At 36.9% G+C, this 14778-nt stretch overlaps 1 protein-coding gene across 50 annotated transcripts in view; it reads right to left on the bottom strand.

Moving 5' to 3' along the window:
* Window positions 1-14778, bottom strand: part of LOC141402464 (uncharacterized) — a 71187-nt gene that overhangs the window by 16818 nt on the left and 39591 nt on the right. For 28 of the 50 annotated variants that reach the window (XM_073983834.1, XM_073983791.1, XM_073983801.1 and 25 more), the window contains exons 4-5: window positions 13360-13533; window positions 12893-13241 (exon numbers count right to left, since the gene is read on the bottom strand). In XM_073983834.1, the coding sequence (XP_073839935.1) occupies window positions 12893-13241; window positions 13360-13533 (523 nt within the window). Of the gene's footprint in view, window positions 1-12880; window positions 13242-13359; window positions 13534-14778 lie in introns of all 50 variants that reach the window. The other 22 variants (XM_073983824.1, XM_073983823.1, XM_073983785.1 and 19 more) reach the window with 1 other exon arrangement.

Genomic DNA, 14778 nt, shown 5'->3' with positions numbered 1-14778 from the left:
TTATGGATGCAGCTCGAGGAAGGAATAGGATTGGCACAGCTGATCAGACAGTGGTTCCTGCCAACCTATTATTGGCTTCGAACACCTTCTTTCCATCTTACCTCTCGACTTAATAAACTCGAACAACTTACATTTTTATACCCTACACCACACAGTGGTAAGGGGTATTATGTCTTTGTGCATTTGTATGTAACATGGTGTAAGAAAGAAGGTGATACAATAATAGCAACCTATGTCTTCATTTGCTATCAAAACATATTTTTAATCAAAAATAAATAACAAATATTTCGCTTCTATAAAAAATATCTGTGTACAACATCTTTGTTTAAGCTTCGCGAATAATATTTTAACGTTTTCTTCTAACTTTTGTGGATATTTCGCGCAAAAAAAAATTGACAGCAAATGAAGACTACAACCTAACGTCAACTATTGGATCACCTTGTTAAATTCGCCTTGGTATGTAACATACAAAAGGAAACGAAATAGACCCACAGTTCCTTTTGGGGATATACATATAATCACTTTCTGAGTCGATTTATGCGTGTCCGTCCGTCTGTCTGTCCGTCTGTCCATGTATTTTTGTTCGCAACATACAGGTCGCATTTTTTGTCCGATTCAGCTGAAAATTGGGGACTACAACTTTTTTAGCCATAGATTGCTTTTGGTGAAAATCGGTTCCGATTTGGATATAGCTCCCATATATATTTTCGCCCGATGTCACGTATTTGCTGCACCAAACACGCTATATACGTCCAATTTTGATGAAATTTTGAATCTGTAACTGAATTTTGTCTACAAATAAGTGTGCAAAATTATATTGAAATCGGTCCGGATTTGGATATAGCTCCCATATATATTTTCGGCCGATTTCACGTATTTCCTGTACCACTCACGCTATATATGCCCGATTTTGATGAAATTTGGAATGTGTGACCGAATTCAGTCTAGAAATAAATGTGAAAAAATAATATAGAAATCGGTTCAGATTTGGATATAGCTCCCATATATATTTTCGCCCGTTTTCACGTATTTGCTGCACCAAACACGCTATATACGTCCAATTTTGATGAAATTTTGAATCTGTGACTGAATTTTGTCTACAAATAAGTGTGCAAAATTATATCGAAATCGGTTCAGATTTGGATATAGCACCCATATATATTATCGGCCCATTTCGTGTATTTTCTGCTCCAAACACCATATATACATAAGTCCGATTTCAATGATATTTGGAATGTGTGACTGAATTCGGTCTGGAAATAAATGTGCCAAATTATATCAAAATCGGTTAAGATCTGGATATAGCTCCGATTTATATTTTACATATTCACAGTGGTGTAGGGTATCACATAGTCGGCACCGCCTGACTTTGATCCTTTCCTTACTGATTAAACCATGGAAAAGGTGATTGACAAAAGTTCATAGAGTTTGCCACCGACTTTTCAGACCGTATAGTTGATAAAACTTTCGGGACATCATCACTGCTGCAGCCGCCCACTATATACCTGCTAGTCGAAGACCGGAATAACGGAAATAAAACCAAATTTCCCAGCAATGGCGGCGGAACTAGCAAATAAGCGTGATGAGCTTCGAGGTACTAACCCTAAAGACCGCAGATTTAGTGGGCTTACTCTCAAAGTCAATGGAATAGTAGGTGAGTACAAGTGGAAAAGTAGCTTGGCAACCATTGCACAGTGGATCCACTTGTATGGAGAAAGTGGCCAAAAATATTTCCCGTTTAAATATCAAGCTAATGCGCTGGTTACAGCTTTGTGCTGCTGCGAAGAGTGTTTTAAGAAACCACAAGCGTAACATTTTCCCCCTTTCCCCTCTGGAGGGGGTATACGGTAAGAATTGTTTTATGCTGTTAATACAAAATGACATGAACAAAGGTCCCGATTATCTTATGATGCAAAAATAGGCTTGGGGAAACAAAACCATCTCTAACACAACATAAAATCCAACCAATTTAGCGGATTAAAAAATCATCATTTTTGTCTGAAAATTGGTAAAATTTTTAATATAGATCTTATAGCGTTCTTCCTGGAAGGAACGTACCACCAACGTAAGACAAATTTGGAAGAAGATTTCTTCATCTTGCCACTGATACCAATTATGTTAATATACGTGGTCAGATAAAAGAGTTAGAAATAGAAACCCTATTCTAGGGCAGCTTTAGTCAGCGGCCCACCATTTATAGTCTGGCACTAGATGGCAGCTGATTTTAATACTTAATAATCTTAAACCCATGAACTACTTTGGAAAATTATTCCCGAGGTGGGCACTGGTGGGCATCATGACTTAAACCTTAGGTCAAATTTAAGTATATGATCGAATTGACATTACAAAATACACTAAGAAAATATGCAGCTAACTAGAATTCCACAACACACTAAAACACTATTTTTTAATTAAAATTAAGCTATTACCTCCTCCTTCAAAATCCGCTATAATATTTTGCTATACGTATTAGTTTCGCGATAATTTGAATATATTTACTCTCACTTAAAGTATAGGTTCTACTCACAACAAAAATTATTACTCAAATGTTCCGATTTGGAAGCTATTCTTAAGAAGATCGCGGTCGAATGAAACAAAAATTAATACATTTTTAAAAAGATCCATGCCATTGCTGTCTGAGTTGCCAGATGTTGTACCAACATTTTGACATTCATTTTTTTATTTTTGGCCAATGGGTGGATCCACTGTGCATTGGTATAAGATTGAGTAAACTTTAGGCCAATGTTACATCACTCTCGAATCCAAGAAATTTTTTTTAACGGCAGTTCAAAAAGCACCCTTGTGGCGACAAGTCGAACAGGAGTGTGATTCTCCGTATGAGAGTCTTCCAGGTATAAGAAGCAGTGGCTAGGAAGTACTAGTGCGAAAAGTGACATTAAACTGAATTGAAGGGCAAATGTATTGAGGTACTAGAAGGAAGAGTCGACATAGTCCATATGAAATTTGGTCTATATTTGGGAGCCACACTTTCCTATAGTTTACATGCGCACCAGCCCTTTTTATAGCCTCCACCATAATATGGAGGGTATAATTGTCATTCCTTTTGTAACACATCGAAATATTCGTCGGAGACTTCATAAGTCTATATAACCATTTCCGTCTGTACGTCTGTTAAAATCAATATACAGCTCCCAAATTTTAAATTTGATATAGAAGATTCTATCGCTCCAAGGAGGTTTGGTATTGGAAATGGGCTATGTCGGTCCACGCCTTCATATAGCCCCCGATTTTCGGTATTTTGAAGGTTGTGGCCTCAATATAACACCGAAAAGGCTGAAATTTGGTATTTAGTCTTCGTTGGGGGTAAAAAAACTTTCCAATCGAAATTTGTCGGTATAGCTCAACGTCCTCATATAACCCCCATAGAACGGTACCTCTCGATTTTCAGTATTTTGAAGATTGTGGCCTCAATATCCCACCGAAATGACTGAAATATTATATTTAGTCTTTGTTGGGGATATAAAACTTTCCTCCTGAGATTTGTCAGCCACCGAAATGGCAGAAATTTGGTATTTAGTAATCCAGAAAAAATTATAAGTATATGTCCACTTCGTCATATAACCCCCACAGAAGCGTACCTCCCGATTTTCAATAGTTTGAAGATTGTGCCCTCAATATCTCACCGAAACGTCTGAAATTTATTATTTGGTCCTCGCTAGGGATATAAAACTTTCCTACAGAGAATTGTCGGTATCGATCCACGATTTAATATAGCCCACATGTAGCGGTACCCATCGATTTGTTCTCACAATTTCCGACCGAAATGTGGATACAGAAGTTGTACCTGGAAAATTGTTAATACGTGCCAATTTTTTGGTAGGTACACACTTTTATAAACTAATTAGCCATTTTGCTTTAATACAATTCGTAGTGGAGCATATAAAAATTTGGCCGGATCCAACTTAACTCATCGCGTTTTTATACCCTCAGCCTTTTGGACTAAAGTGGGTATATACACTTGGATACGACCATCATCGAAATAATGTTTTTAGACCTCACGTATGTTTGAAACAAATTCGTTTCAGACAATTTGGAGTTGATTTAGCTATGTCCGTCCGTCTGTCTGTCCGGCTGGTGCGCACGATAACTCTCGAACGGATCTACCGATTCGAACCACATTTTGAACTAATAATAATATTTTGTCAAACTTAATTTAAGTTCGAATATGGGCCATATCGATCCACTCCTTCGGGTACCTCCCCCAAAAGTTCAAAAATTTTCCAAACTTGGCACAGCATTTTATAACTTCCACATATACAGTATCGGCCAAAACTAAAGCACCCCCTCAGTACATTTTTATACCCTACACCACTATGTGGAGAGGGTATTATAAGTTGGTTTTGGGCAAAAAGTTTGTAACGCATCGAAATAATGGTCGTAGACCCATACTTATATATACCAAAATGAATGTCTCGACGAGCTGAGTCGATCTGGCTATGTGTGTCCGTCCGTCAGTCCGTCCGTCCGTCCGTCTGTCCGTCTGTCCGTCTGTCCATCTAAACCTTGTAATCACGCTACAGGTCGCAATTTTGATCGGATCGTCACGAAATTTTGGATGTTGATGGGGGTCCCGGAGGGGAAGAAGCCTATTGATTTTGGTGATGGTCGGATAATATTTAGGGGTCGGAAAGGGCAAAAAACTTAGGTGGATAAAAAGACAACGTTTTTTTCCAAAGCGAATATCTCAGCTTCTGTATGGGGTATACCAAAAGCAAAACCTGACAATGAATGTAGAAAATATCACCTTTCTAATGATGTAAAGTAGGTGCACGTAGGTGATCAAACAACGAAGATATCACAATAGTAGCAAGTAAAACCCCAATTTTCATTTTTGAGATTTTCATTATATTGACGAATATTACAGCTTTGGTTGAAAATTTTCCAAAAATAAAGCCTGACTATGAAAGTAGAAGACCCCATCTTTACAATGATGCAAACTAGGCCTGCGTAGGTAACCAAATAACGGAGATATCGCAATAGTCGGTAATACATCCCATTTTTCTATTTTTTGGAAATCACGCTACAGGCCGCAATTTTGATCGGATCGTCACGAAATTTTGAGAGTTAATGGGGATCTCAAAGAGGAAGAAGCCTATTGATTTTGGTGATGGTCGGATAATATTTTGGGGTCGGAATGGGCAAACACTTATTTGGAGAAAAGTCAACATTTTATTTCAAAGCTAATATCTCTGTTTCTTTAAGAGGTATATCAAAAGCAAAACATGGCAAGGAAAGTAGAAAATATCACCTTTACAACGATGTAAAGTAGGTTGTCGTAGGTGGTCAAATAGCAGAGATATGGCAATAGTCGATAATGCATTTCATTTCCGATTTTTTGTAATCACGCCACAGGTCGCAATTTTAATCGGATCGTCACGAAATTTTAGGGGTTAATGGGGGTCCCACATAGGTAGAAGCCTACTGATTTTAATGATGGTCGGATAATATTCAGTTGTCGGAATGGGCAAAAACTTATTTGGAGAAAAGGTCTACGTTTTATTTCAAAGCCAACATCTCTGTTTCTTTAAGAGGTATATCAAAAGCAAAACCTGACAAGGAAAGTAGAAAATATATCCTTTACAACGATGTAAAGTAGGTTGTTGTAGCTGCTCAAACAACAAAGATATCGCAATAGTCGGTAATGCATCTCATTTTCCGATTTGTTTGTAATCACGCTACAGGTCGCAATTTTGATCGGATTGTCACGAATTTTTTGGGAGTTGATGCGGGTCCCACAGAGGAAGAAGCCTATTTAGTTTGGTGATTGTCGGATAATATTCAGGAGTCGGAATAAGCGAAAAGCTTATGTGGAGACAAGTCAACGTTTTTTTCTTATGCGAATATCTCCGCTCCTGGTTGGAGTATTCCAAAAGGAATATCCGTCAATGGAAGAAGAAAAGATCTCGTTTATATTGATGCAAAGTATGTTGGCGTAAGTGAGCAAACCGAGATATTGCAAAATTCAGTAATATACCCAATTTTTCCATTTTTTGTAATCACGCTACAAGTTCGAATTTTGACCGGATAGTGACGAAATTTTGGGGGTAGATGGGGGCCCCACAGAGGAAGAAGCCTATTGATTTTGGTGATAGTCGGATAATATTTAGGGGTCGAAATGGGGAAAAACTCATTTGGAGACAAATTCACAGTTTTATTCTTTGTGAATATATCGGCTTCTAGTAGGGGTATTCCAACGGCAAAGCCTAACAATGGAAGAAGAAAATACTACCTTTACATTGGTGTAAAGCAGGTTGGCGAATGTGGTCAAACAAGGGAGATACCACAATAGTGGGTAATGCATCCAATTCTTCCAATTTTTGCAATCAAGCTACAGGTCGTAATTTTGATCGGATGGTCACGAAATTTTTGTTGCTTATGGGGGTCCCAGAGAGAAAGAGGCATATTATTTTAGGTGGTAGTCGGATTATATTCCCTAAAAGAAATGTTTACCAGTGGAAAGCTTATGCACAGGGGTAGTGGTGTAGGGTATCACATGGTCGGCCCCGTCCCGACTATAGCCTTTGCTCACTTGTTTTGAAATGATAATTTTTTTATGAAAACTAAATTATAAATTTATTTTTTATTTTTCTTTTTATTTATTTATATCTTTATAATTGAAAAATACAAAAATAAGTAGATCAGAATTTAATAAACAAAAGTTAAAATTCAAAAAACATTTTAGGTCGCAAATATAAGCGGACAAAACTAAAGCACCCCCCCATTTGAGGTACAGCAAAAACTATTGAAATCAATATTTCGTTGCTTATCCTCTATTCTGGATGACACAATCACATCTTTTAGGCATAAAGGATACTAAAATATTAATTATCGCAGGCGAAATAATCAGTTTTCGGAAAATTTAGCTTAAATCCTCAAAATACTGAAAATCGGAAGTTACCGTTATATGGGGGCTACACCCAAACGTGAACCCAGGTCCACGATTTTTGGTGAATATGTTTTGTGACACCTAGGGACCCTAAGTCCCAAATTACAGCTAATTTAGTAGGAAAATGTGGCTTAAATATCCAAAATACCGAAGATCGGAAGGTACCGCTATAAGGAGGCTATACCAATACATTAGCCGATATTGTTCATATTCATCCAAAAATGATGCTACAGCATTCTCTGGTCAAATACTAAATCCCTTAGATTTAAAAATTAGCAAAAGAACGAATTGCAAAAGAACGGTAGACCCCGGCTTATTCAGTCGACGACCAGCAAAAAAACTTCCGTCTCCATGTTTTACAGCGTCTTTGCAATATTTAGGATTTAACGGTTGCCCATTTGGTCCAAGCCTTTTACCATCTGAATACTTTAAATTAAACATAGATTCATCGGAAAACAGTTCAAATGGGTCTTGGCGAATCCAGTCTGGCTCCTTCATTTTTAGTCGATACGAAAGGTTTTTTTTTCTGGTCGTCGACTGAATAAGCCGGCGTCTATCGTTCTTCTCCAATTCGTTCTTTTGCTAATTTTTAAACGTTAGCGTATTGTATTTGACTAGTGGATGCTGTAGCATCATTTTTGGATGAATATGAACAATATCGGCTAATGTTTTGGTATAGCCCCCTTATAGCGGTACCTTCCGATCTTCGGTATTTTGGATATTTAAGCCACATTTTCCTACTAAATTAGCTGTAATTTGGTACTTAGGGTTCTTAGTGGTCACAAAACATATCCACCAAAAATCGTGGACCTGGGTCCACGTTTGGGTATAGCCTCCATATAACGGTACCTTCCGATTTTCAGTATTTTGAGGATTTAAGCTAAATTTTCGGAAAATCAATTATTTCGCCTGCAGTAATTAATAATTTAGTATCTTCTATACCAAAAAGATGTGATTGTGGCATTCAGAATAGAGAATACGCAACGAAATATTGATTTCAATAGTTTTTGTTGTACCTCAAATTGGGGGGTGCTTTAGTTTTGTCCGCTTATATTTGCGACCTAAAATATTTTTTGAATTTTAACTTTTGTTTATTAAATTCTGAATTCCTTATTTTTGTATTTTCCAATTATAAAGATATAAATAAATAAAAAGAAAAATAAAAAATAAATTTATAATTTAGTTTTCATAAAAAAATTATCATTTCAAAAAAATTTACTGAGGGGGTGCTTTAGTTTTGGCCGATACTGTAGATCGGGTTCGAATATTTACTATATTGGTCCACTCCTTCGTGTACCTCGCACACAAAATTCGGAAAAAGTGAATTTTAAGACCTTCTCTCGGATCGTTTTAAATTGTTTCGGGAAGTTGTCCTTGCGGCCCCCTTTACGACGGTACAATTTTTTGACATACGATCATGTGTTGTGTTGTTTACAGCAACTTGAAAAACTCACTTTGCAAAAAATATCGAATTTACTGAACATTTTCGTCCGATCATATTTCACAACTTTCGACGTGGATAATCACGGCAAGAGTGCATCGATCAAATTATAGGTCTGCTCGATAACCCAAAAGTTTGTACAAACTTTTACAAAATGCTGTTCGATAACAAAATTGCTTAGTAAACGAAAAATGAGAAGTAGTTACAAGAGCTTGTAAGTATTTTTACTTTCAAAGTTATCGAACAGACCTAATATATTTCTATGTCGAGGAAGGACCATCCTATAGCACTATGAAAAAATGGTTTAATGACACTCGCTAAAAAACGACGCCCAGCAAAAATCCTCATTACAAACATCCTTTGCCACCCATTATTTTAACAAGGGCATGTCGCGCGAAATATCTGGTTATTTTGTAACCACTGAAATAGGTAGATGGTAACCACTGAAATAAGTAGATACTGGGAAGATTCTGACTACTTATTTCAGTGGTTACAAAATAACCAGATATTTCGCGCGACATGCCCTTGTTAAAATAATGGGTGGGAAAGGAGGTTTGTAATGAGGATTTTTGCTGGGCGGTGGTGAGGGTCGCCCAAAATCGGCCATTGTGCCAGAAAAAAAATTAAGCCGTGCGTGAACGGATAATGCAAGGTCGTCATGTTGTATACTGTGAGATAGAGGCATCCTTGTGCATTTCTTCCACCAACTAACATTTTATATAGCATGAACACCTGCCCGCAAAAATGGATTTTTCTCGTTAGATCCAGCAATATTGGACAATCGCTCAAAAAAGGTACTTGTCTATTGATGCAAAGAAATTGTGAGTAAATACGATCGCGGTGCTTCAAACGACATTTATAAGATCTCACAGACGACGACTTGGATCTATGATTAGGAGCCCGAAACAGAACAGAAATCGACCCTTTGGGTCTTCGAAAGCGAGCCAAATCCAACGAAAGTTGTTCATGGAAGAAGCCCTTCGAAGCAAATGGTTACCTCTTTCCTCGGCATAACTAACCATCGAACAAGAGAAGACGAATAGTTGTGCACCATGGCAATGCGAGCTCTCAAGCGTTTGAGTAAAGTTTTGAGTTGGGCGTTGAGAAAAAAAACAACACCAAAGTCCAGCGTTGATCTGTTTGCCGGCATATATTTTAAATAAATTTGGCATTTTCGGCATCATGCCCAACAGTGTAAAAACGGCCAAAACGACACAAAACTTTACCCAAACGTTGGATGTGTTTTCAGATTCACACATCGATGCAAACCAGCGCATTTTTGGTCGGACAAAACGTGAAATTGATGGGGTAACCGCCGTACAGCCCTGACTTGGCACCCAATGACTTCATATGATTCCCACATACGAAGAAAAAATGCCTGGTTTCGTCGCCAAAAAATGTCAATCGGAGTTGAAAAAGTGCTTCAACATTTAGTTTGAGCGCATGATAAAAGTGTAGAAACAATTAAAAAAAGTATCAGTCGGCTTTGCCGACAGAGATATACCCTAATCCTATGTGAATTGAAACTTTCATCTACGGAAAGATCGCATGTATTTAGGGTCTTCTAAGAATTTTGTTTGCCTTTTTGGACATTTGAACTTGCCGACAAAAATGTCGATAAGGATTAAACTTCAAAAGTGTTGTGGAGGAGGTACTTGAAAGAATGGACCGACATAGTCCATTATGGAAGTGAATCTTATTTTGGGAGTCATATATTTTCGATAGATATCGCGCTCACTAGTCATTTCAGTGGGTCATCATATAATTTTTGGATATACATTTCCAAAGAATCTTCGAACAGACCCTAAACTACAGTTAGACACAAATGTTGAACTTTTGTGGGGGAGGTACCCTAAGGAGAGGGCCGATATGGGATATTTTAGAAGTTAAACTAAATTTGGACAAAATATTAGGAGATCCAAAGTTTGGACCAAATTGGTTGCCCCGTTCAAGAGATATTGTGCATACCATTTTAGTGACATTTTTATACCCTCAGCAGATATGCTAACAAGGGTGTATTTTGCGAATAGGTTTGAACTTTTGTGGGGGAGGTACCGGGAGGAAAGGACCGATATAACCCATCTTCGAACTTAAACTAAGTTTGGACAAAATATTACGAAATCCAAATTTTGGACCAAATTGGTTCACCCGTTCGAGAGTTAACTTGCGCACCAGCCAGCAAGACAGACGGACGGACATGGCTAAATCGACTCCAAATTGTCTGAAACACATTTCTTCCAAACATACTTGGGGTCTGAAACTATTATTTCGATGAGGCACATTTCGCCCGTATGCAAGTGTATATGGTATATTTCAAATTTCCTTTACAATTACATAGAAAAAAAATTAAAAACTTTTTTGGCGAGCACATCTGCCATTTTTGGTACATGGGTTACGAAAAAATCGTGGTTTCAAATCTGTTCGCGTTCACAAAATTGGATGCTGCACTCAAAAGTTATATGCGGTTTTACTCTCTTGTAAAGAAAAAAATTTTTAAAAATTCCTATTGTGTTGTAATATGAACATGTATATATGAATCGTTAGCAGCATTTGATATCTATCCGTAGATGCTAAAATAGCTGCTAAATTTATTTTTATTTTCGCGGAAAATCAAAAAATATTGAAGAAATCTTGGAATAAATTTTATTTATTCTAAATCAGAGTCCAAAAAATCTCTAAAAAAATAATTTAAAAATACGTACAGAATCTAGACAACGCGTAGAAAAATGTGAGACCAAAATTAAAGATCGCGTTTATAACTTGCATATTACAGCAACAACAAAGAACGGAAACTTATTGTTGGAAATTATTTCAAAAATATATTTTTGGTTAAATACGAAAAATTTGAAAAATAAATGTTGGGAGTTATTCTATTATTTCGCTAAATTTCGATACAAATCCTGAAGTATTATGCTTAAACTTCTACGAGGAAAGTAATTAGTCATCGTGAAAGTATATTTGCTTTCTGTGATAAGCAATAGAAATAAGAAGTAGAGAGTAATATTGAAATTACAATCAAAGAAAAAACATAGAAGGTCAAAACCGTATAATTCGCGAATTGGTTTTAATCGGTTGAGGTGCATGTGCTTTTCGGATACAGGGAGTCCATGTCTATCAATATGCATGGATTTTCCCATGTTTCATTCAGCGGCCAAAGTGTGCCATCAGTTGCATCTTACTATTCAAAAAACCTTCAAGTGGGCAAAAATTACGCGATGTGTATATGATTATAAGGTGCATCCGATTTCAATGGCCCCCTATTAAAAATACGTCAATATAAATTATTTTAGACAGATTCGTCAAGAACTGCGGATGTGCCACCGCATTCTATTTTGGGATAAATAGGGATATTACTCCTGAATCTTTGTAATTTGTGACACACCTTTTTGGCAAATATTATAATCGCGTATGAAGGTTTACATTTATGCAAAAATAATCAAAGAAAATCGCGGTTCAATTCGCGGAATTGTCAAAATATTATTTTGCAGATTTTCCTACTTTCAAGGTATCTATATCCGGCGTTTTAGTGGATGGATTCGACCGCGGAAGAGCTCATTAGATCCGGCACGTAAAAAAACTAAAATCACGCGGGGTTCAGGGGTACCTGTACAACAGTTGTAAATTTTAATGGCAAAAAATAGGTTTTTTCAGAAAATTTACGCACCAAATTTTCGCTTTTGGACTCCTATTACTAGGAAGCTGTACGGAGCACACTCATGAGATATACATCGAACGACGTGGAATCGCGAGTTCTACAATCCTATAAACTAGTTTGGATTATTATCTAGTTGCACCCTCTAATTATAAGAAAAATTCGAAAAACACTGAAATCAAAACTTCAAAATGTCAGCATCGATTTTAGGGGGATGCAGTGTATATATCCAAAAGTCATACACTAGAACCATGTTGCCCAAGGGGTATTGTTTAGTTCTTTGTTTGGCCAGAAATCAAAAAAGAACACAAAAAAACATGTTTACTTCAACACATTTTTCCCATTTTTAAATATTACCACCAACGCAGCTTCCACGAAAATTATTTGTTATGGTCCATATTATGAGATCGTGGCTAAAACACTTCAATTAATATAAATATATTCATATTTTATAAAATATATATACAGTTCGCGACTTATTAAATTGTGAACCTCAACTTCAACGATTGAAAAACTTTTTTGAATATTACCATATACTCTCGTTAGCATATCTGCTGAGGGTATAATCATGCTGGAGACTACTTAAGAAGAAACAATAAAGCTATTTTTGAAGGAAAATATTTGCGTTTTCAGAAAGTTATGGTGCAACCCTTGTACATCGCAAATTTGATTGTCAAATTTGTATTTTTAATTTTTGTAGTTGTATTTCTGATGCACTTAGGAATAGTATTAATGGTGTTAAATATTTTTTCTCTGTAAACCCCTTCCAATCCATTTAATTAGTTGTAGAAATTTTCAAGGTGTTAGAACAAAAACTTTCATAGTAAGTAAAAACAAAGCAACAACAAAAATAAAAGAAAATGGGGGAATTTCAACTTACTTTTCCACCTACCTCTTTTTGTGGACTTGAACTTCTACGATATTGTGGTTGAGGTGGTTGTTGTGATTGCCGCTGCTGTTGTTGTTGCTGTTGTTCCTGTTGTTGTTGTCGGTACTGGGCTTGTTGCTGCTGCTGTTGTTGTTGCTGTTCAAAATATTGTTGCTGTTTTTGTTGTTCCTGTAATTGTTGTTGTTCATAGGCATCATCGTATGGATCATCTTCCACAGCAGCGGTGCCACCTCCTCCACCGCCACCACCACCACTACCGGCACGTAGCGCTTCATCCACTTCCTCTTGTGTGACTTCAACATTATCCAATTTCTTGAGATTTGGCAAAGCACGCAATACAATTGCACGATAACTATAAAGAAACAACAACAAGAAGAAGAAAAGTGGTAAAACGCAATTTTTAGTTTTGAAATTTGGTATGTAGTTTGATTTGGAATGGCTTCAATCATTTAAGACCTTGTAATACTTACGCAGCTCCTACCCGTTCACAGCATGGATTCTCTTCCAACCACAAATATTTGAGATTTGGTAAATTCTGCAAATAGGCAATTTCATTGATATCCTGAATACAATTTTTACGTAAATATAATTCCTGTAATTTCAGGCAGTCTTCGAATGGCTGTAAGGTGCTGATTTTGTTGACACTGAAAGAGAGGGGGAAACAAGGAGAAGAGTGGTGAGATATGTGTAAGTGTAAAACAAAGAATTACTCAATCGAATTTGTAATAAACAACAAGAATGGTGGGAAAATAAATAAACTTTAATAAAATAAATTCCAATCAAGCTGAACAAAGAAAAGGCAAATGAAGCCATAGCCAACCAACCAACCAGCCATTCAGCCAGCCAGTCACCCAGACAACAAGTGAATGGAACTGCCTTGCTGGGCCTCGGCCTAGCCATTCATTTCCCCACATCAATTGTTTCTTCGTCTGTCTTTCTGTCGTTGAATTGGGGTCAACAATCTGTTGCATTGCCTCGTCTAAAAGAAAACTCAAAAGTCTTTAAAACATATCACATGGTGATTGTTTGTCTCGTTCGATAAAAAAACACTGTCGGAAAACCTATAAATCTTCATAACCATGCAGTGGCTTATTGTTTGTATTCATGTCTTTGGTTGTTGTAATGATCATATGTGACAAATGCTTACATACTTTAATGAAGCAGACTATCTTCAATGGAGATCATGACCCGCAATTTCATTGACTTTATTTAAGTTTAGCCTTTGTAAATATTTTGCTATTAAAACGTTTATTATATCACGCAAAGTGAAGACAAGTATGTAACAAGTGAAAAAGTATCAGTCAGCAGCTTTGCCGACAGAGATATACCCTCAGCCTGTCCGAGTTTCATCTATGGATGATATAGAATCGAATATCGGCTACGTAAGCAAAATTATGTTCCCCAATAATTATGTATTAGAGGGGTTTCAGATATTTTGGCCCTTTTGGGCGTATGAACTAAAGTTCGCAAGTTATGAGGAGGAGGTACCTAAAGGAATGGATCGGCATACTCCATTTTAGAAGTGGATCTTATTTTAGGAGTCATTTCAGTTGGTCACCGTATAACTTGAAGGTTTTCGACCAGTATGTCTGGAAGCATGGATTTGCCCACGAAAAACATAATATCGCTGTAAACAGGACCACAAGGACTAGCATCGGTATAATTTTCCAAAGGATCTTCGAACAGGATCTCTTGAACCGCACTTAAATAAAAATATTGAACTTTTGTGGGGGAGGTACCCTAAGAAGAAGACCTTCGAAGTTAAACTGCAATTGGACAAAATATTACGAAGATCAAATTTTGCAACGAATGGGTTGATCCGTTCGAAAGTTATCGTGCGCTCCAACCACTACACATTGCACCCGTCCTAATGGGACAGCAAATGTAAT

This window comes from Musca autumnalis, unplaced genomic scaffold, assembly GCF_047663935.1.
Source record: "Musca autumnalis isolate F117 unplaced genomic scaffold, ASM4766393v1 scaffold_4, whole genome shotgun sequence".
Taxonomy (NCBI): Eukaryota; Metazoa; Arthropoda; class Insecta; order Diptera; family Muscidae; genus Musca; species Musca autumnalis.
This window is presented reverse-complemented; position numbering and strand designations above follow the sequence as displayed.